The sequence below is a fragment of the Astatotilapia calliptera genome, chromosome 7 (assembly GCF_964374335.1).
Source record: "Astatotilapia calliptera chromosome 7, fAstCal68.1, whole genome shotgun sequence".
In the NCBI taxonomy this organism is placed as follows: domain Eukaryota; kingdom Metazoa; phylum Chordata; class Actinopteri; order Cichliformes; family Cichlidae; genus Astatotilapia; species Astatotilapia calliptera.
The window spans coordinates 47,574,809-47,598,834 of NC_137428.1; the positions used below are offsets into that span (position 1 = coordinate 47,574,809).

The 24,026-nt window shown below is 40.2% G+C and overlaps 1 protein-coding gene across 11 annotated transcripts in view; it reads right to left on the minus strand.

Annotated features, from left to right (window-relative positions):
• The window catches only part of LOC113026380 (pleckstrin homology domain-containing family A member 7-like), a 150,312-nt gene that overhangs the window by 71,450 nt on the left and 54,836 nt on the right, over positions 1 to 24,026 (minus strand). For all 11 annotated transcript variants that reach the window (XM_026175117.2, XM_026175109.2, XM_080303767.1 and 8 more), the window contains one exon: positions 8,742 to 8,819. In XM_026175117.2, the coding sequence (XP_026030902.2) occupies positions 8,742 to 8,819 (78 nt within the window). The remainder of the gene's footprint in view (positions 1 to 8,741; positions 8,820 to 24,026) is intronic.

Consider the following 24,026-nt stretch of genomic DNA (forward strand, 5'->3'; position numbering starts at 1 on the left):
AGGATACAGTGTATGTGAATTTTAAAGTTTTGACTGAGATGTTACTCGCTGTCAGTTTTGGCCGGCGGTCATAGGTTCTGTCCAATAATATGACGCGAGACTGGAGTAGAATACATCCATGGATTGGCACTTTATTAAAGAAGGCACATGTTAACAGCACAAAAACACTCACTCCAACTAAACACAATGGCTTCCTTTTATACTCTACCTTTTCAGGTGAGCATCTGGAATAGCCCAAGTATGGGGGTTAACTAATCAACATGAAAACATAGCCCTCCACACAAACAAACATACAATAACATTAAAGCACATCACAAACATATACATATTTCCAACACGTACTATAAAAAAAACCAATAACATAAGCTTCACTCATTTCTATCTAAATTAAAACCCTCTTTAACCATACTCCTTAACCTGGCACACTGGTCTGCTCCAGGAGCTCTTAAGCAGGTGATTGAGCCGCTTTCACTCTTTTGCTCCACATCCTGCAAGAAGCAACCAGGACAGGTGAGTACCTTTATAAGTTCTCATTTCACAAGCAGCTCTAACTTTGGCTCTTCTCTGACACAGGTAGGATGGCCAGTCCCCCTGTCTCTTCACCTTTACAAGCTGTCATTTTAATCATATGTCAAATAAACCTAATAAAGAATTCATAAGAACTAATGTGTTTTTCTTTATTATACTATTTTAAATTCCCAATCCATCAATTAATCACTAACAGTGCCAACAAGGTAATGGAACCCCTGGTCTCCATTACACTCACTATCAGAAAACGCATCAATATTTTTAACACTGTTATATTAATTAGATTCCGTACGCCGAGGGAATGAATATATGTAGGATAAACTATATAAATGTACTCAATCCTTTAACTTTCTGGAATTTGTTTCATTTAAGTTACTCAATGGTCACAACAAAGCTAACTTTAAAATCCCTGACTTACACGATGGATTAAAAAGGACTGATTATTAGAATGTTGCTAATAATGTGGTTACCACCCCGTCATATGTAAATCAACAATATCCTTCACTCTCATTGGTAGTTTCTTTAACTACTTGCCTAGAAGCTGAGAAAAGTTAAACTCACACACACACACACACACTTCACAGTGATTATTTTCTCCCATCATCACTTGAAATTGTTAAATGTCAGTAACTTTCTGCATTCTCTATTTGCCATTTCAGTGCTAGTCACTTCCTGTGTGGCTGCCTCTTTAGGGGCTTCATATAAAACCCATCAGAAACGGGTTGACTTTTCAGAAAGGGGTTAGTTTTAAAAGGTTAAGTAAGTAAATAAACAAATGGATGGGTGGTGTGACCAAGTAATAAAGCCAATAGTCTGACAATGTCTGCTGAGATTGGTATGAAGACCTTTGGACATGAGTCATTCCCTCTTGTTCTGACCCCACCTATCCTCCTAGTCCTATGAAAATCAAAGTTCAACCGATATAAAATCTATTAGTATTGATGGGGCTTTTTTTCAATTTCACCCGATGTGCTCTGTAAGCTGATGTTCAACTTTAACTTTATCTCCTGAGGGTGTGCGCAGGTGGACAGAGGAAAGATAGGAAGACACAGAACCGGCCACACCATTCAATAAAACAATGATAAAATAAATAACCGAAAACACAGGAAACTGTCAGACATTGTGGCTACATTTTGATTTATATCCCACCCAAACCAAACTGGTTTATAGAAAAGTGCCACAATCAAGATATGGAATTATTTTTCACAGAGGGAAGGAAAAAAAAACAAAAACACATACACTGTATTTCCTTGATTATCACGGGGGTTATATGTTCCTTAGAGGTGGTCTAAGGAGCTTGGAAAGAAAAGCATCTGGACTTTCACCTCTCATCCGAGAAGCTTCTTCAGTTCAGAACTAGACCTGAAGAAGCTTCTCGGATGAGAGGTGAAACGTTTTCAGGCAACTTAAAGAAGTCCAGATGCTTTTCTTTCCAAGCTCGTTAGACTACGATGACTTGGATGACCGAAAACCTTCAGACATATTCCCGAGAGGTGAAAATCCGCTAAGTAGAAACCATATGTTTATTTTATTATGTTAAGATAAGATACGATAACTTTTATTAGTCCCACACGTGGGAAATTTGTTTTATTACAGCAGAAAGTGGACAGTGCAAAGTTACATAGCAAAAATTTGAAAAACTGTGTTTATATATTTTAAGCTATAAAAACCCGCCCCACACTCCTATAAACCATTTTCACGCTCTTAAACACACTTTTGGGACACATCCTTACATACTGTTACTGTCTGTGTCCATACCCTTGACGGAGGTTTATGGCGTTTCACTTATAGAGCACCTAAAATGCACAAATAACACCTTGATTCGTATGATGGATCAATGATGTGGCGTTATATTGTTATTAATGTTTTGGGGCTTGAAAATGTTTATTTTACTGCAAAAATAATTAAATCTTTAAAAAAATAAATACAAACTATCTATAGGCTGCAGAATATAATTAAATTCCAGCGATATTTATTTACAGATTATTTACAGATAAATCCACGATGTGGTCCTAAGTTCACTTATCCTGTTGAGCTATACAGTACAAATTGTGCTGTGGAAAAGAAAATCTAGTCTCTTGTAACAGAGACCATAGAGTTTCCCTGCTCTGTGGTGAAAGTCTGGTGTCAGGTTCATTCATTGGCAGGGAGTCCTTCCCCCAAACAAAAGCCATTAGAGTGCAATGCAAAATGTCTCCTTAACAGTTTTGAGTAGGCACTGCAACTTCTTTATTTCAGGGAGACCCACACAAATCAGAGCTTTTAAAGTCTGAAAGCATTCAGGGATGTAATAATCTAATATTTGGATATTTAACCTGAAATTAAAATCAGGGTACTGCTATCGTAGCTGTGCTCATCTCAGGTTTGTACATGACATGATCCATCTCGCTCAGCACTGACCCAAAAGCATAACGTTCAACAGGGCAGCCAGAGCAGTGCAACAGGCTCGAGAGGGTAAAAAAAGCCCAGCGAACAAGACTATCAAACTGGGCTCTCCCTCCTCATTGCACACATATTTGCACATATTTGGCATTTCAAATTCCAAGTTCCACCAAATCTTATTTCTATTTTGTGCATAATAGTCTAGCTTTATCTATGCAGTATATCATTTTAAATCAGTTTTTGTCACAGGCTGGGTCTCTGACCCAGCGCTCTGAGTTCATGTTTGTATTTGTCTCATTTTGTTATGTGATTTAGTTTGTGTTATTTCCTATCTGCCTTTAGTTTAGGCAGTTATTGTTCCTGGGTTTTCTATGTTTTGGGGTTTTGTATTTATTCATCACATATTAGGTCTGTTAAGTTGTGTTGTCATGTTTTAGTTTTAGTATTTCCTGTTTTATTCTGACAATGTCATGTGTTCTTTGTTTATTGTATTTAGCTTTCCTCTCCTGGTCCTGTCATTAGGTTTATGTCTGTCAGCTGTTTCCCCCATGTGTCTCCACCTCCCCTGATCACCTCATGTATGTATTTAAGCCCTTTGTTTTCTGCATGCCATTGTCAGGTCGTCTGCTCATCCATGTCTCATCTCCAGGTACCCATGTCAGTTCACTATGGTTAAGGTTTTTCATGTTTTGTTATTAGTTCACCCAGTTTAGGTTATTGTGTAGTTTTCACCGATGCCCTATTATTTTGTACCCTCATTGCTAACCTCAATAAACGGCTTGTTTTGTTAATCCACACCACGTTTTGGTCTGCGTTTGAGTCCTCCTCTGCAACACATACGGTCTGCCCCAGTCAGACCGTGACAGTACGACCTGACACTATGGACTCAGCAGACCGCGAGCTTTACGAGCGTCGGGAGGCAGCCCTCGCCCAGCTGGAGGAGGAGCTCCGCTGGAAGCCGTGGCGTACCCCCGACTACGAGCGCATTTTCCACGGGACTCGGCTAGCTCTCGGAGGTCCCAAGAGCTGCCGAAAGTCCCCGCCTGTTGCGCTGCCTGCATCTAAGCCTCGCTCGCTTCAGGTGGGAGTCCTCCGTGTGGCTTCAGGCGCTCACGCTCCAGCCTCGGTGTCTCCGTTCTGTGCACCGGGGGCTCAGTCGCTCGCTCCGCCGGCTTCCTCCACTCGAAGGAAGCAGCACGCCCGTCGCCATAAACTGGACAATGCCGAGCTCACGGTGGTGAGTAACAATGACTATTACCCTCACGACCCGTCTGATGCTAACAACAATCGGCTCACTTCCGATCCATGGGGAATTTCCCTTATGGATGACGACGTGGACTGGGAGGATCCGTTTTGTTTTACTCCCTCTACACAGGGAGGGATGAAAGACAATTCCCGCTCGCCTAAGCCTGCACATAGGGTTAAAGGACAGACTGTTAATTACGTTACCAGGACAAACACACTCAGTTCCACTTCCGTCTGTTCAGGTTCTGTCAGTTCAGGTTTTGTTAAGTCTGGTTCAGTCATCCCCAAGTCAGCTCACTCTACAACTGTTAACCCAAGGATTTCGAAAAATTTAAAAACAAGGACTGCTAATACTAAGACTGCAAAACATGAAGTGGACGGTGGGTTCATTTTTGATAGATCTATTTTTGTCGACCCTGAGCCTGCCGTTTCTCGGACTGTTTTTTCTGAGCCTGCTCCTTTTCCTGCTCGTGTTCCTCCTCCCGGGGCAGCTCGGGCCCAGCGTACCTCTGCACCCATACCAGTGCCTCGGGTGGGGGAGGCTGAGGCCCAGTTGGTCCCTGCTCTGGTTTCCAGGCCGGCTGAGGCTCTGTCCCTTTCTGCACCCGTACCAGCTCCTCGGGTGGGAAGGGCAGTTGCCCAGCCGTTGCCGGTGCCTGTTCCGGTCCCCAGGGTGAGGTCAGCCAGGATACAGCCCGTCTCCGCACCCGTACCTACTCCTCGGGTGGGAGTGGCTAGTGTCCGGCATGTGCCTGCACCCGTCCCTGTTTCTGCTAAAGGCTCAGGAGAGTTCAGTCCACAACCATCACCACCGTCACTACTGCATGCTTTTCAGTCTATAGCTCAGTCATTAGCTCTGTTAGCAGCCCAGTCCACAGTTCACTTTCCTGTGCTTCCGTTAGCTCAGCCCTTAGCCCACTGTGCAGCTCAGCCAGCTCCCCATTGTTCAGCTCAGTTATTTGCTCCATCACCTGCTCAGCCTTCTGTTCAGCCGGTCGTCTCTGCACCTACTGGTCATGCCACGTCAGCTGGAGGGCCCGAGGAGCCCATCCAGCCTCATGCCACGTCAGCTGGAGGGCCCGAGGAGCCCGTCCAGCCTCATGCCACGTCAGCTGGAGGGCCCGAGGAGCCCGTCCAGCCTCATGCCACGTCAGCTGGAGGGCCCGAGGAGCCCGTCCAGCCTCATGCCACGTTAGCTGGAGGGCCCGAGGAGCCTGTCCAGCCACCACCTGCGGCCGCCTCGTCGTCGCCTGGTCCAGCTTCATCCAAGTCTTCATCCTCGCCTGGTCCGGCTTCGTCAGAGTCTTCATCTTCGCCTGTTCCGGCTTCGTCAGAGTCTTCATCTACGCCTGGTCCGGCTTCGTCAGTCTTCATCTACGCCTGGTCCGGCTTCGTCAGAGTCTTCATCTACGCCTGGTCCGGCTTCGGCCTCTGCCCCTGCTTCTGCCTCACCTGGTCCGGCCTCATCCGAGTCTTCCTCGGCTTCTGCTTCTGCCTCGCCTGGTCCGGCCTCTGCTACGCCTGGTCCAGCCTCTGCTTCAGCGTCGCCTGGTCCTACGGCTGTTATGCCGCCGCCCAAGCCTCGCTCTGCACCTGGGAATCTTCGGCCACCTGCTGGACGTCACCGCCGTCGAGGTCGGCCACCTGAACTGTTTCTACGCCGTTGCCGTCCGCACGGTCAGCCACCTAAACTGTTTCTACGCCGTTGCCGTCCGCACGGTCGGCCACCTGAACTGTTTCTACGCCGTTGCCGTCCGCACGGTCGGCCCCCTGAACGGTTTCCATGTCGCCACCATTGCCGTCCGCACGGACGGCCCCCGGAACTGTTCGACCATGGACTTCTGTGCCGTCGGCCTCCGGGCCGGCCCCCTGATCACATGAACTATGATTTTCTGGACCGTCACCCTCCGGGTCGGCCCCCTGAGGAGTCATGAACGGTTCCCTGCGCTCCTGTGATTTTGATGGACATTTTGGTTTTTTTGGCCTTGTTTCTGGCCCTCCGTCCTGGACCCCCACCGCCCGCCCTTGGTGGGTTGTTTTTGGTTTTGTTTTTCGAGGTTTTGGGCGTCTGGAATCCGCCCTTGAGGGGGGGGGCTCTGTCACAGGCTGGGTCTCTGACCCAGCGCTCTGAGTTCATGTTTGTATTTGTCTCATTTTATTATGTGATTTAGTTTGTGTTATTTCCTATCTGCCTTTAGTTTAGGCAGTTATTGTTCCTGGGTTTTCTATGTTTTGGGGTTTTGTATTTATTCATCACATATTAGGTCTGTTAAGTTGTGTTGTCATGTTTTAGTTTTAGTATTTCCTGTTTTATTCTGACAATGTCATGTGTTCTTTGTTTATTGTATTTAGCTTTCCTCTCCTGGTCCTGTCATTAGGTTTATGTCTGTCAGCTGTTTCCCCCATGTGTCTCCACCTCCCCTGATCACCTCATGTATGTATTTAAGCCCTTTGTTTTCTGCATGCCATTGTCAGGTCGTCTGCTCATCCATGTCTCATCTCCAGGTACCCATGTCAGTTCACTATGGTTAAGGTTTTTCATGTTTTGTTATTAGTTCACCCAGTTTAGGTTATTGTGTAGTTTTCACCGATGCCCTATTATTTTGTACCCTCGTTGCTAACCTCAATAAACGGCTTGTTTTGTTAATCCACACCACGTTTTGGTCTGCGTTTGAGTCCTCCTCTGCAACACATACGGTCTGCCCCAGTCAGACCGTGACAGTTTTATCATCGATTTTACAAAATAAGTGTCTTCTCTTACGTTTTGATGGTTGCGGGAATGCTGGGGACTATATTACTTGTACTTGCTGACCTTTTTCTCTGCCATTTGTGGAAAATGCTCATGATGTTATGAAACATGGTTACAAATAGCACTGTTTAGATATCTAGAGAACTGATGGTAATCAACAGCCCCTGACAGTTCACCAGTGACATACATTAATTTCCTAAAAGCAGATAATTGATCATGTATACTGTGATATCTGTGTATTAAATTTGAAACTTCAATATAAAAACATGTAAAATTGCTACCTGTGGTATCAGAACTGTGAAAGATATTCTGAATAAAAAATACAAACTGTATTTTCCCTTTTATATCACGCACGTGGGTTGAACTGTAGAATCCAGGAAACTTCAAATAGAAACACCGTTGAGTTTGTATACAAATTTATATTTAGTATTTTAAGAAATATGCTTATTGACTTTTAGTAAAGAGATCAATAAGATCAATACAACTCGCTCCAGATCAGCATCTGTCAAGTCAATTTTTTTTTAATCTTTGGGTTCACCGGGGTTATCCATCTCTCCCTGCCTACAGTTTTTGTGCTGGTTGAGTTAATATTCAAAGGCTCATCTAACTTTCAGCAAGGAAAACAGTTGGAGCTAAAAGAATATTTCACACAGGAAGAGAGAAATATTTTACTCATTCTTGCTATTGTACAGATAGTGGGAACACTTCAGTAAAATTGCTTGTCCTTGGCAAGTCCACTAACACTTTCATTCCTTTGTATAAAAGAAGTTCATAGCAGTAGATTTCTAAGAGCTTGTCATCTACCCACTTCAGAAGAAAGCATATCCAACTCAACTTTTATACAATTCAGGTTTCCAAGATGCTTCCAAAGTCACTGTCAGGAAGAAACTAAAGTTACAGTTTGGTACATCCAGAGAAAGAAAGAAAGAAAGAAAGAAAGAAAGAAAGAAAGAAAGAAAGAAAGAAAGAAAGAAAGAAAGAAAGCACTGATGAACTCGTCCACGTCCACCGAAGACCACAGTGGTGGATGATCACAGAATTATTTCCATGGTGAAGAGAAACCCCTCCACAACAAGTGGACGAAAGCAGCTGAAAGAATTCTGAGGTGTACGGAGACATACTGTCTGCTCAAATTCAGCTAAATGCAGTCAAACTGATTGCGTGGCGTTTCATAATACAGCTGGGCAATGACCCAAAACATATAGCCAAAGGAACCCGGGAGTTTACTAAAGCAAAGAAGTGGAATACTCTTGAATGGCCAAGTCAGTCACCTGATTTTAACCCAATTGAGCATGAATTTCACTTGTCGAAGCCTTAACTTTGGACAGAAACGCCCACAAACAGACAGCAACTGAAAGCTGTTGAGGGCAAGACTTCAGGCTGTCATTGCCAGCAAAGGGTTTACAACCAAGTATTAGAAATTAACAGTTTATTTTCAGATACTTAATTTGTCCAATTACCTTTGAGCGCCTGAAATGAAGGGATTGTGTAAAAAAATGCTTTAGTTCCTCACATTTTTAGGCAATCTTTTTGTTCAGCTCACTGAATTAAAACTAAAAGTCTGCACTTCGACGGCATCCGAGTTGTTTCATTTACAATTCATTATGGTGATGTACACAACCAAAATTAGAAGAAGAAAAAAAGTCTCTGTCCAAATGTTTATGGACCTAAGTAAATGGTCAAGTAAATGTAGCGTGAAGTATAAGTTAAACCATTATTACTTATTTATTTTACGTGTGTGTGTGTGTGTGTGTGTGTGTGTGTGTGTGTGTGTGTGTGTGTGTGTGTGTGTGTGTGTGTGTGTGTGTGTGTGTGCGCACACGCATTAGTTACTCACTGCAGGATAAAATCCATGTTCTCTGGGGAAATCTGTCCAGTCACAGGATGTCGAAATGTGGTGGTCCTCTGGTTGTGACTGAAGTGACAGAAGGACAAGAGAGAAAACGAGAGAGGAGACAAAATTAGCAACTTTGGCTGCAATACAAACAGTGTTAGTGCATTATCCTGGATTTTCACCCTACTTTGTTTACAATTTCCACACAAGCCGAAAATTCCTCGGAGGAGTACACTTAACAGCTCTGTCCAACATCTCCACCCTGACAGGCGTTCGTCTCTGACTTTCCCAGCTCAGTGTAGAATGTGACGGGTGAATGCAGGACCCATCCACACCCACTCACCCCACCCAACCATCCTGTACAGCCTGTGTGGAGTAAAGTGTTGGGCTCAGCACAAATGTCAAACAGTACAGGCAGGCATGGGCCTCCATCAGTTATAGACTCAGTCTTTCTAACCCTCAGCTAGAGGGTAAAAGCATTCGACTATGTAAACAACACAGGATGGCATGACGATCAAAGCCTGTGCGAGTTTGTGTGCGTACATGTGTGTGATGGCACTTTTTCAGAATGTTTTTTTGCATTGAGAAAACACTGACAGAAAGCCTTACTCTACATATATTCAGACCCACAATGACTAATCAATTTGTAAGCTGACAGAAAATAAATCACAGGAACAGGGGCTTGAGCCTATTCCAGCTACCATAGGGCGAAAGTCGGGGTACACCCTGTACAGGTCACCAGTCTGTCACAGGGCTAACACAGAGAGATAGACAACCACACTCACATTTACACCTATGGGCAATTTCGATTTACCAATTAACATAACTCCACTAACTGCATGTCTTTAGACTGTGGGAGGAAGTCGGAGTACCTAGGGAGAACATGCAAACCCTACACAGATGGTGGAGTTGAACTCAGGACCTTCTTGCTGTGAGGCAAAAGTGCTAACCACCATGCTGCTAATAAAATGACATTTATTAAAAATAAAACAAGAAAAAAAGGAACAGCTCAGTGAGAGAAGTTAAAAGTTGCAGTGTTGTAATCAAAAGTCCAATTTTCAAAATCAAACAACAATGAAGGAGCTGACAGGGTAAAGTACAAAAGTCTTCTCCAAATACAATCAGTGGGTCATGGCACAGTTTTCCATTCCACAGCAGCTCCAGTAACTCATGCTGTAAAGAATCCTGCTTGATATAGCGGAAGATCAAATCCTACGGGAGTAGATGACACGGCAGCAGCATGCTCCGTAACAGGGACCTACAATGTCATTATCGACTCACAGAACAACACTTACAAGACTAACACAAAGAAAGTTCTCACATCTGAATGCAGCAGCTTCTCTTCAGCTCACCTTGGCTATTGACTGCTGTTACAGTTTCCCTTTATGTCATGTGAATTACTTCCACCACTGCATCTACTATTGCTAAAAAAAGAAACACATCCAAGGTGTTGTTTTTTTTTTTTTTGATTTAGTTTTTTTAAAGCCAGCTCTCACTCACACTGATTAAAAATGTGGCCATGATGTCGTTGTTGTTGTTTTTCTGCAGAAATGAAAAATTGAAAAGACATTAAAAAAAATAGGAAAAGTTATTCAAACTCTAACTCAGACTAGCAGAATGATCCAAGTTTCCCAAAAGTAAGGTAACAGCTTATGCTTGACTCATTCCTCTGTGTCTTATGCAGTCATTTTTCACCACGCACAGGTACTGTTTGAAAAATACTTTCACTAATCAAATGAATTAAACACACTACCTAGTCATAACTGGCAAGATTAAGTTTTGTGTCTGCTATAGTGCCGTGGAATTTGGCCTTGTGTGTGTAAAACAATAGCATGTAGTGCAATGAGAACAGCACCTCAACACAATTAATTACATTCTACAGTGGCCTACAGAGGACCTGCTAACATTTACACATGCACATGGCCACAAAAAATACCTACAGAGTAAATCCATACTAATGTGCTAAAAACATAAAGACCTTTTACTCCTAATCCAAAGATGGGGTTAGTCATCGTGCCACACAAATGCATCAACGGGACAAAAAGATGGGACAGTGCTCTAGATAACAGAGACAGGGAACTATGACCATAGTTTTACTATAACTAGGATCCCTTTTTTTGTCTACTGTGTTGCAGGGAGAAGCTCTGAATTAATAATTGTCTGATCAGCAAGGAATGCTAATCAATCAGCTGTGGTGAGAATAGAGAAACAGACTGTTCTGACAGGCCTGTGAGTGTGTAAGTTATGCCTGAAACTCTCTCTAGGCAACAAATTCGACAACAGAGTGTCATCCGAGTTTACCGAGGGACACAAGTGACAATGTTTTGCAGGCTGCAGGAAGTAGATCCGGTTTTTTTTGTTTTCAGAAATCATAATGAAACAAAACTGTCAACATGATTTGGTCATGGTGGTAATTTCTGAAAAGGTATGAAAATGCATGAGCTGTGACAAATCGTGTAAAGGGATTTCACAAAAATCTGTAGTATAATGGCTGCAAGCTTAACGGGGCTAACGGGATAAATATACCATTAACATCATTAATGGTTTAAAGCATTATGTAAAAGCAGTGTATTTCAGCAATTTACATTTGGCAAACTATAAATGCATGATTTACAAAATGATTTTATTTGCAGTGATGAGAGGTGTAGGACTATATGTCATTAACACAAAAGTGCAAAACCTAATAGGTACATGCAGAATTCAAAGCAATCTTATGAAATTAAATGCAGCGTGCTAAATCTATTAACACTCTCGTTTTAGCTCACCATTAAATGGTCAAGAGGTATTTTTGAATGCTGAGGTCACAGTCACCTCAAATCCTTTCAGTGGATGGATAAGTAAATTTGATTATATATTGATTGCACACATACAAACAAAGGCTTGTTTACTTCGGAGCTGATTTGGTCGAGCTGATTCGGAGCACTTCTCCAGGGGAAACTGATAAAGCCATATCGGACTATTCACAGAATATGAAGAAGAACAGCGTGTAAGTGTCCTGGAGGCTGTTTATCAGCGGCGGTGATTTCATTCAGCAGCGAGGTTCAAAATAGTACAAGATATAATAGGTGTGATAGTGTCACTTCAGAAAAACGTAGGCAATGAGGACCTGAGCTGTAAACGAAAAATGTTGAATCCAGTGCTAACAGCTTTATATAGCAAGCTTTTAATAATGTCCTTTCACACTGAAAATGAAAGACATTTTCGCAATGCACCTGACATCTCTGGGTTCTTTTGCTGCTAAGTGTATTTTGTGTATTTCCTTTCCTCTTTCACTCATTGCAATGTCTGTCATGGGGAGCTTTAGTAGACCTAAATAACAAAATATCACAAAAAATGACATGAAATGCAAAATAGATAATATCATAGAGTTGTGGTTGCCTTACAGACACCAATTTGACGTTAAAAATTTGAAATCTTAACACAGCCGTTTATTATTAGTTCTTTATTTTTCCAGGTAAAAAAAATGTCATTGAGATTAAAAATCTAATTTCCAAGAGAGACCTGGCAGAGACCTGAGTTTTTAAACATAAAGGCTACAATTCAGAAATATGCCTTTTGAGCATCAACAATCGAAGCTTACAGGACACCAAGTGCAGCAGATTTATTGACAAGTACAAAGCTAATTTTTATGCCTGGGTGATATCTGCAGGTGAAAGGTATTTGTAGTATTCTGTTGCTTCTGTCACTAAAAACGCGTAGCACTCACTTCAGAAAAGATGATTAGATCTATTGGAGATCTAATGGGAGCTACAGATGAGATTTCTGAGGCAGCCCCTAAGAGGTGTAGTTTCTTTTGTCCGTGCAGCTGCTTCAGTTTTCCCTTCAGGAGAAGCTTCTCGTATGGGTGTCGGTGGGAGCAATGGTCAACAGGAAATCCGTGAGAAATTAATGCGAACTGAGGCCTATAAGTCTATTTTTTTAATGTTTAGTGACCCTCACAGATTAAAAATAATGCTTCATACTTAGTGTTATAGTTGTTTGCTATAGATAAGTATCTAGTAGTAAATGGTCAATTTTGTTAAATCCTAATCCTAAGTGACAGCTAACTTTACAGTTTTATTTACTACATTAGCCATCATTAGCTAGCAGTGTTGGTCAAGTTACTTGAAAAAAGTAATCAGTAACTAATTACTGATTACTACCCCAAAAAGTACTCCTGTTACTTTACTGATTACTTATTTTCAAAAGTAATTAATTACTTAGTTACTTTTTAAAAACACAATTTACAACCTGAAGAGGTGATAAAGCGATAGATCTTTCAGCCCAATTCTACTTTTTCTGCATAATCCATCATACAAAATGTAATCAAATGAAAAAGTCTCTTTTTTTTTAAACTTGTTTTATCAGTTTTAATCTTTTAATTTTATGCATCAAGCAAAAATTAAATTATATGCACCATTGTCTGACTTGAAGAAATTAGTTTAACATTTAAACCTATTTTCTGCACATTCCAGCGCATAAAATAAAATATTTTTTGTGTTTACACTCAGTCTTTCAAATAGATGCAAGTAAAATACAGCAGATAATAAATAAAATCAAAGACTAGTGGTCCTGTTGCTCTATTTTCACCTGTAAAGCAGGCGGAGGTTTGCCCTGGTGCAGGTGTGCCGCAGCGGTCAGTTGAAGAATCCGCGAGTTTCTCTGTGAATTTCCCATTACGTCGTTGCGCACTCGGTGCTTGTTTAGGGTTTTTTTCGCTGTAAAAAGAAGTTTTCTTCCCACGCACAATGGACGCTAATGTTTTTGTCACTTTTTATGGAATCAAACTCAAAGTAAGGTCAGTACTTCCACGCTTTAAACGCTGCACGCTCATACTCTCTCCCGTACTCGATATATGATCCATTGTTGATCTGCACACAGCTGTTGTCACGAACGTCGCCTATGTCACTGTCATGAGACATTCTCGCAGAAAATAATTAATTAATTAATTAATTAATTAATTTAAAAAAATCACGGTTTTAGTAACGCAGTAACGCAGCGTTCCTACGAGAAAGTAGCGGTAATCTAATTACCGTTTTTGCAATAGCAATCCCTTACTTTACTCGTTACTTGAAAAAAGTAATCAGATTACAGTAACGCGTTACTGCCCATCTCTGTTAGCTAGCATCTGTGACTCACCAATGCTAAGCAATAGCCTCCAGAACTCAAAAAATAAAGCTAGCAGGGAGGTGCTTCAAACTTCAGTTCCTTATATAAGCAAGATCTCTTTATTACTGCCAGAACTTTATTTCTGGCAGAAGTAATACAAAACAGATAGGAATAACATTTTGGGTCTCTAGAACCAGTTTCCTTATTCTCAACAGGGGGAGCTAGGGTTACTATTTATATAATTCGCTGTTTAAAAGTTATGCATAGCTCAGTTTAACACCATCTATCCATCATACCTAATATGGATGCATACTGCTAACAAAGCTAAACAGCCAGCACTGGCATTAAGTGATAACAACCCCCTCACTCTGCTCTTTTGTCTAAATACAGTCACATACAATTTTTCAAAAACAAGATTATCTATGTATATAGTATAGTAACTGTTAAGTCTAATATACCCTAGTAAGCTATACTACTTTTTCCTTTGGGAAGATACCATCTGTGCAGTCTGCAATTCTGTTGAAGAAAGATGTTGAATCTATTTAATTATTCTTGAAAAATAATTTATTTCTGTGCATTTTTTTTTCCACACTGCATCAAATTAAAGTTGATTACGTCAATTAAGCATCATGAGGTGGAGGGTGGGGGGTGGTTCCCTTTTTTTTTTTTTGCTGGGAGTTTGCAACCCTATTAGTTAGGTTGCTTAATATTTCTGCCAAGTACTCTTTAAAATACCAGAATAGGAAGGATGGTGCAGGTTTAAGTTTATTAGATTGATCAGTGTTGCTGAACTATGAAATATTTTGGGTGCAGTGTATTTTTTACATACAGGTATAACAGAATAGCTTTAGTGTTGTTGTTTATTTAAACTTGAATATGAACTTATACAAAATGCAGCAAGATTTTTTACAAAAAAACAGTTTTATTGATTAAAAAACACTATATCGGATTCATATTGGTATCGGCAGATATCCAAATTTATGATATCGGTATCGGACATAAAAAAAGTGGTATCGTGCCATCTCGAGTCACTACTAAGATTTTCACCGAGTTCTTCATTTTTGTTAGGTCTCCCATTATTTTCCTTTAAAACTGGGCATCCAATAAAAGCATACTTTACTAATAATATTCAACTGATAAAAGCACACAGACATTTTCTGTTGTCCCATAAACTTTTATCTACATTAACAAACTAAGGGCGCACAATCTCACCTTCTCCTGCTATAGCAGCTCTCCAGCCATGAGTGTCTTATGTAACAACCATATCATTAAAGAGCTACCTCTTAAAAAAGCTCAACACCCACAGATGAAAATAGCTCGATTAATGCTCACTGTAACTGTAACTGTAACTTTCCATATAAGGTGTGCCATTCACCTGCAAGATGTCAGATTTGATACATTTAACTATGATAGTGTTAAATGACTTCCTCAGACTATCTGCAACAGGATGACATATACTCTATAAATACAAGGTCTTTCTCTCACCATTAGACTTAGATGTACAAAAAAAAAATAGAAATACTGTACATTTTGAGACAGTTTTTGTTTGGGGAAACTTTTGAGCATTGGAGGGATTATATGTCTCAGTCAAACCATTAACTTCATTACTCTTTTGTACCTTCTGAGATGCACATTTTAAAGTCAGACCATAATTTCTGTTGACAAAACAGAGCTAGAGTTATGCCTTTAAAAAGCAGCTCATCGTATTACAGTCATAATTGAGACAAAGTGTCCAATAACTGCTGAAATATCTCCCTACACTACAGTCATCACTGTCAGACATTAATTTGGGGTTTTGTGACATGAGGCTGACACATCTAAAGCAACATAAAAAAAAACCCACTAATGGGTCTGTGCAATGTAATTTTTGACCAAACACAGAAACCCAAAGAAGCTGTTCAGAGAAAATGGCTCTTTTCTTTGTCATCAGAGAAAAGGCACAAATTCAAAGACCACTTTTCTTTTCCTTAATTTTGTGATTTATTTATCTATTTATGCCTTTATTGATTTTCATTTATCAGAGCAGCTCCACTGCAGCTCAAGCACATTTTGCTTCTCAGTTCAAGCCAAGTGAGGCTTTAGGGAATTAAACAACCTTTTTTTTTTATGAGACATTCTTGCCCATTGAGCTGCTGTCAGCTGACACACTCAGTGCCTCTGTGTTTGACTTTTCTGCCCCAGTCGCTGACCACATGGCATTTATGAAGGACGGGTGGTAAACCTCCAGGGTTACATAAACACTCGACTGTCCATTACAGCACTTGCACAATACAGTTCTCATGCAAACACACCATTACACATGCCAAACATGATGCCCCTCAGTGAGAGACTGCACACTTCGCACCTGCTATATCATATGACTTGGGTGTCACAGGATTTCCAACCACTTTTCCGCTGCTCTTTCTCCAGCACGGATAACAAGTAGTCCTGAAATTAAGCAGTTAATTATAAAAACATACGACAAATTATTATTTTAGTAGTTTATGGAGAATGTATCATAAAAAACTCACATTACTACTGCTGAAGTAAGAAGGATTCTTTATAAATGTAACAGACACAAACAGCTATTTGAGCTTTTATAGATTTTATAGTTAGAGGAAAAACATTCCACAAATCAGGTGTAATAATCACAAATTATATTTTCTCACAGCTTTAAGTTAAATCAAAGTTTATATTGACTCATTCCTCTGTGTCTTCCTGCCAAACGTATCTAAGTGATACTCTCTGAGCTAAACTGTGAAACTGTGTCGATGTCTTTGTAGTCAAATCATTTTTTTCTTGACATTTACTCCTCTTATTTGGACATTAGGCCAAGACTGGCTGAAAAATTATATTAGTTACTGAATATTGATAAATGATTACTAATTGAACAATACAAGGTTTTAAGTGGTGACAGACCAAAGCAACATTACCTGGAGTGATATTTTATTATCATTAAACTATCCGATTTCTGTGGTGCCTCTAATATTTCTCTTTTGTTATTTGAGTTCTCTGTACGTGCACATTTAATGGGCACAATAATTATTTGTTGTTTACGTCAGTATATTCTTCTGAGGACAGTGAAGTGTGTGCAAGCATGTGTGTGTAGACACAGCTGGTTATTGATTCCAGTGATACTGGTAATGGGGATGGTGCGTAGAGAATTCTTATCTGCGAGCATCTCTGCGAGTCATGCTCTCAGTTCTCAGCTCTTAGGTGTGTGACTATTTTGAATCTGGCCACAATTACCAGTCAAAAGACACATTATTAATTCAAAACCAGTCTGTAAAACATAACTATTGCTTATGCAAGATGCAACCATGTGAAAAAAGCTTCAAGAGTCTCAAGAGCTGTGCTAAAGTTCAAACCCTAACGCGCTTCAGCATTTCTTTTTGTTGACGAAACTGTAATCAAATTTGTCAGTATCATCAATAAGCCACGCCTCCATTTGACTTGATTGATGTTTGAAAAAGCAAAGCTGTTGGCATTGACTGTTGACTATTATGTCTCATGAACAGCAGCAATTTTTTACATATCATTTGCCGCTGTACACCGTGCCTGTGTTTTAACAGACATGTAGCAGACTGAGTGTTCTGAAAATGATGAGTACACGAGTAGGTGTTCTCTCAGTCAAAGGTCATATCTATTTAAAGGGATTACCAGATGAAATGTGTTTGAAGTGCCGCAAGAGAGAGCTAGTCGGAGTGTTGCCAGTGCAATATGGGGAAACACAGCAAGGTCATTCCCCATTCAGTGCACAATGTGTATGTTAAACACGCACACCTATTTGTGTGTGTGTGTGTGTGTGTGTGTGTGTGTGTGTGTGTGTGTGTGTGTGTGTGTGTGTGTGTGTGTGTGTGTGTGTGTGTGTTATAAGAATTCACCAATTTTCTTGGCTGATTGCGATTACTGTAATTTTTGTAAGTATGATCTGCCGATAGCTACAAGTAATATTATATACAAACGCACACAAAAAAGGTTTTGAACATATCGAGGACACAAATTAGCCAACAACACTCATTTCACATATTTAAAAATGCATTTACACATTGGAACGTGCATGAACACACTTTTGCCAAAAACTGAACGCCACATTCGTGCACCGCCTGATCTTTAATTAAACATAACGTAATTGAGTTGCATAATACCACAGCTGCAAAATGGGTCCTGGTTTGGCCAGTGCAAAAAAGTAGGTCACAAAATATCCAAGTCCAAAGAGGTCTGTGATAACGATGTCCTTCCAGTCTCAGTCACATGGGAATATTTTTCAAAAACAAGCAAACTGGCATTTATTGACTGGTTTGTTTAAATCAAAGAAGGGAATAAATCACAATTTTGGCCGTCAAAGAATAATTGAAGTCATGTATCAAATTTAAGACCCCATATACGTTTTCTTTTATCAAATTCATTCTAGACCTTATCAATATTGTGCACATAAGTTGGGCAATGTACAGTCTGTGAGCCCCAAAAGCAATGCTGCCTTGACTAAATAGGTGTTTTGGAGGGCATCCAGCGACCACCATTTCTGTCTGTTGGTTGCCGTTACAAATGCAGATAAAAAGCGAGATTGCTGCAAGATTCCGGCAAACATTTGCCTGCTTTGAAACGAAATCTGCTCCAGTAGAGACCCCCCCCCCCCTACAAAAAACATTTTGGTCAATAGATTATTAACAGAAATATTTCATGCTGTTCCCAAATGTAAAATCGTGTCCTTCTACAGGGGATATTCTTGAACTTTAAGTTTAATTCAAATGAAATAAATGAACAAACGAAAAGAAAGACAGCCAGGGGAGACAGCGTTGTCCAGCAGGGTGACAATCCCATACTGGGGGTGCTTTTTACATGCAATCCCATCTTACACGAACAATTCCCAGGCCCCTGTCAGCCTGTCTGTGCCGAGCGATGTCTGCAAGCGCAGACAGGGCCAAGAGAATACAGGTGGCAGAGGAATTACATAAACTCAGAGCAGTGAGGGTGATCAGTAGACAGACAAAGCTGACAATGCTTCATGCTACAGAAACCAAATCAGGTGAGACTCTTTGTGATCCAGAGAAGAAGGCAGCTATTAATAATTCTTCCACAGTCTCACTGACAGGAAAATGCAAATGTTAAATCCTCTAGACTGACCTTAATGACCGAAAGCTCTCGATCTCCATCAGCTTGACTTAATCAGCACAAATTGGCTAATGAGTTAACGTTCTTATGTAGTACTATACCACACTGAAACATTTCATCCAAACTAATACTATGAGTTACAGCTGTTTTAAATACAAATTTTATGGGAAAGTAATGTGATGACTACTGTACCTATCATAAACGATGAAAAAAAAATTAAGCTATAGAGAGTAATATTTTGAAATGACTGGAATGACTTCAATAGTTTTCACTTGAACGCAACATTGTTTCAAACATACTGTGACATAAGTGACGAGCCCACTACCCTCTTCATCAGCAAATGATCCACAGTCTGAGATATAAACTTATATCATCAGAGCTTCTGGTTGAAGCAGTTCAAGTAACATCCACGAGACACCTTGTGCTGCTCTGCTGATGACTGGCAGTAGAAACAAGCAGCTCTGCCAGCAGCTCTGTGCTGCTGCTGTAACATTAGACCACACTTCCACCTTGTTCTCCCACTGGCACAGCAAAAATAAAACTATGAAAAGAAGAAATTTCCACAGCAGCAAAAATATTATGAAAAGCAGCAAATGCTAAATCTAACACTGCTTTTTTTTTTTTTTTAAACCTTGATTTTACTTATTTACCTGTGGACGAGGTTTGGCTTCATTAATTTTGTTCCATCCAAGTATGTGAATGTGAGCGAATGCTGCATGTGCTGCACACTCTTCCTGCATGACAGAAGGAGGTGGGAGTGCCAGCATGGTCTTATAAATGGTCAAGGGGTAAAGAGCTGGAACACAATCCACTACAAACACACAAAATCACTGCTCACATGCGCATGCACACACACACACACAGGCTCACCCTGGTGAATTCCTAGCAGGCCACTGTGCTGCCAGTAAATTCCTTCCTTGGCCGGGTGAGCATGACGCAGTGACACATTTGGTTCAGCTTCATGCTGCTGCCACCCTCTCTTGTTCAGGTTTCACAGCCATCCACTACCACCTACCCACCCACACATCCAGCACACATCACAAACACCCTCTTTCATTTGATTTCCTCACAGTCCATCTCTCTCCCGCTTTCCCCTTTGCTCCATTTCTCACTCCCACTCAGGCTGAAAAGCATTCAGAATTGCCTTCTTGTTTGATTAAATGAAGGTACTTTAAAGTCTACGTCGGTGTGTTTGGTGAACACAGACGTATCCTTGATCCACAAGTCTGAGCTGAATGTTACCAGAGTGCACACTGGCATGAAAATCACTCTAATGGGGGTTATTACACATCTCTTATTTCACATGACAGACTATGTGGCTGACGAGCAAGAAGTGTTTCAGTAGTTGTAATGCTAATCTTTTAAATGTGTTGGACGCATAATTTACATTGGTGAGCTTTTGAGTTATATGAAATTGCTGCTAGATCAGGGGTTATGATGTACCATGCTGATTTTCTTTCATTTTTGAATGAATAATTTGTTACATTATTCAGTCTTTAAATTCGGAGATTATTATTTAGAGATGCACCTTTCATAATCTAGCTAATCCTTTATCTCATTAACGCTTTAACTTCCTGCCTCTTGTCTCATCCATCTAGCCATCTTTGTCACACTCATTGTTTAGTTTCAGACAGGACAAATATGCAGAGCCTGGTGTATAACCTCAAGACTCCCTCAGCTGATGCACAAAGCATCATTTTGTTTATTATATCATAGCTTTTTTATGTTGCCAGGCAGCTTTCCTGTCTTTGGTTTCAGCGTGACCCAGTAAAATAAAGAACTTCTCTAGCACCACAGAGGGATAAGGTGAAACTGGCAGAGCCAACACAGTTGCTCAGCAGTGCTGGCAGACTGAAGACAACATGGTGCCAAAACATAAGTGAGGAAGACGCGAGCATCACTGACATTACTGGCATGAACAACCTGCTGCCGAGACCCAAATGTAAATATGCCCAGCACTTCGTTTACAGTCCTGACTACAAAACAGCTACACAGAAAGTATCTGAATTGGTTTTACAGCCACATGAAATCTGTTGTTGAGCCTAAACAGTGCTGTGGTTGGAACTTGACAATTTTAAATCCAGTCTTTAAGCAAGCTTTAAGCTGGAGGGTAGTTGGCTCATTTCTTTAGAGGTATTCGGTATTTGGCAGTAGAGCTTCAATGATTCATGAAGTAACTTGAACAACTCGATTATTAAAAAAAAAATCCTTGATGCAAATGTTTTTGCTTCAATGCTTAGTTTAATCCACAACTGTAGTATTTTAATATGGGTCCGGAGTCTGTCTATACACAAACAGTGAAGAGTAAACACACGGAGATGTTACTAAGACGGCGAGCTCAGGTAGAGAAACATTTTTCTAGTGTCCAAAACAGCAGCACTTGTTATTATAATTGCCATAAAAGCCATAGAAAAAGTTAGCAGGAGTCCTTCATCAAACCACCTGTTCAGCAATCTGTAACGTAAAGAAAGCCAAACTTTATAGCTGCTTCCATTCACAGCTGTTTATTTACACAGCAAAAGTACAACAGTAAAGAGTAACAATAGTATATATATCTTTACAACAGTAAAGATATACAATTTAGATTAAATCATATGTATGCAGATGAACTGTTAACTTAGTTTTACATAAGGCCAACTTTTTATCAGAGTAGTACCCACAGCAAGCAGGACTGAGTCTAAAGAGGGGCATGGAGTGTACAAGACCATAGTTATTTAAAGGTTTTTGTAACATTATTTTGCAGATTCAGTTAATATAAAATATAATACACATACATGCACAAAAACACACATAAACCGACACCAAATCCCCCTCATTACTACCAGTGTTGGGACTAACGCGTTATTAAGTAACGCGTTACAGTAACTACGTTATTATTGTGGTAACGAGCATGGTAACTAGTTATTATGCCAAAACCGGGAACGCGTTACTCGTTACTGGGATTTAGATAGGCTCGTTATTCGTTACTTCGTGTGGTGGCTATCGCAGAGCTTCCACAGATTCAATAACATTAGCAAGTGGTGGAAGCCAGCAGGTGGATGAAGGAAAAGGGAGGCAGGAGGAGAGACCCGAAGCGGCCGCTGGTCCGAGAGTGTCAGGTGAACTGAACTTCAGGTAAGAAGTTATGAGTTAAGAAGCTGATCGGCTTTTCTCTCTTGTTTATTTATCGCCCACTTTGTGCCAGAAAGAGGAAACCAGCGGATGTCGCGGTAAACAACAGCAGCACTTTTAAGCTTGATCAGCTGTTGTTAGAATTTATTTAATATTAATTTCTAGTATCAGCTGAAGTTTGCTGGAGCCACAGCTGTAAACCTGCTGGTCATAAAGGTTTGGTTATGTGATGAGAGGGAAACATGAAGATGAAACCAGGACATGTCCTTACTGAATCATCAGAGCTGTGATGGAGAAACAGGTTTACCTTTTAGGTGACATGAATGAGTTGAAGGGAAGTTGTGAACTGTTTCTGAGAGACAAATAACAACAGGATCCTTTTCTAAGTAGCTGACAGCTGGTAACTGTGCAGGGGCGGGTCTAGCAAAGTGTTGCCAGGGGTCCATGTAGGGCATTAACAGGGAAAAGGGGGGCACAAAGAAATACTTTCTTATTCTCATTTAAAATGTCTCACTTTTAAAAAAATAATTATCTGAGTCTTGCAACAAACAATTGATAAATTGATACATATATACCATCAGAACAGTGTACATCACTGTCACAACAGTGTTTATTTTCATTCAAAGGCTTTATGATTTTTCCTATAATGGTGGGCCAGTCTCTAGTCATATTCCCCGGGACGATTTTTTTGTCCCAGTCCAGCCCTGTATGCAGCTCATCTGCAGTCTGGTGTTACCTACATCTTCCTATTCAGAAGGCAGAATTTCCGAGTTGTGAGTACAATCGAAAGCACCACGACTGCAGTTTTTGTGTTGGATGTAAAAAGCAGGCTAGGATAGAATCAGGTGTGGGATTTCTCTTGTGGAAATGTGCACATTATTTTTTCCTTTCTATTGGTAGGTGGCACAGTGCACTTGTGGCAAGTAAGCAAGCTAGAAGACTGGCAATCTTGCTGGGTATCCAGTTACGGAAGCAACACATTAACAAGAGAATTCTGAGTAAAACCAAAGTTACTTTCCCTAGTAACTAGTTACTCTGAAAGTAACAAGTAACTTGAAGTAACTGAGTTAGTTACATTACTAGTTACTTCTATCAAAAGTAACTAGTAATGTAACTAAGTTACTAATTTAAAGTAACTTACCCAACACTACCAAAAGTCTATTTTTGCCTCCTACTAATGTAAGCGAGCCTTCCAAGAAGACAGAGTAAACAGTAGTTCATGTTATGCATTAGTTTAGGTTGTATACCTTAATGTATTTGATATTACTGTTTTTGTGATTATTTTTTTAATTTTGCATGTTTTCCTTTTCTAAAAGAATGTGATTTAATATGGCATGTAAATAACATAAGTTTTTCTTTTTAGATACTGAACACAGTTAAACTACAAAAAACATTTCAATTTTTTTTAAAAACAAACAAGCAGTTCATTTAAACAGACCTCTGTTTTTCCATTTAGAATATTTATTATTAAAAAAAACAGAAGTATCTTTTTTTATTTAATTAATTGATTAATCAATTGAATAATTGATAGCTGCAACCCTATTCCACAATATTTTTGTTAATTTTACTTATATAGCATGCAATGTGGATTCAAGGGTATGTCCGGACCAAGTGTGAAGTAAACATTTTGATTTATGATTTCACTTCTCTTTCATAAAGCTAAAAGCCTAAACAAATGAGCAAAATCGTCATCTTACGCTTAAGCTCTGAAAGTGTCTGACTGTTACTTGATTCCGCCATCGGCGGTACTTTGGAACATAGTAGTTCTCCCAAAGTTGTTGGGGGGGAAAATGCTTGTAAAATGGTCAGAAAACATGACTGTATTTACACAACTAACAAGCAAAACATCACATTTGAAGTAATAATTAATGGAATTAGACCTGTTATTTTGTTGTTGTTTTTAACTTATTAAGCTTCAAAAGAAATTTGTCATAAACAATTATGTTGGTTAGTTCAACATAATGTTTATTCACAAAATAAAATATCCCATAAAAC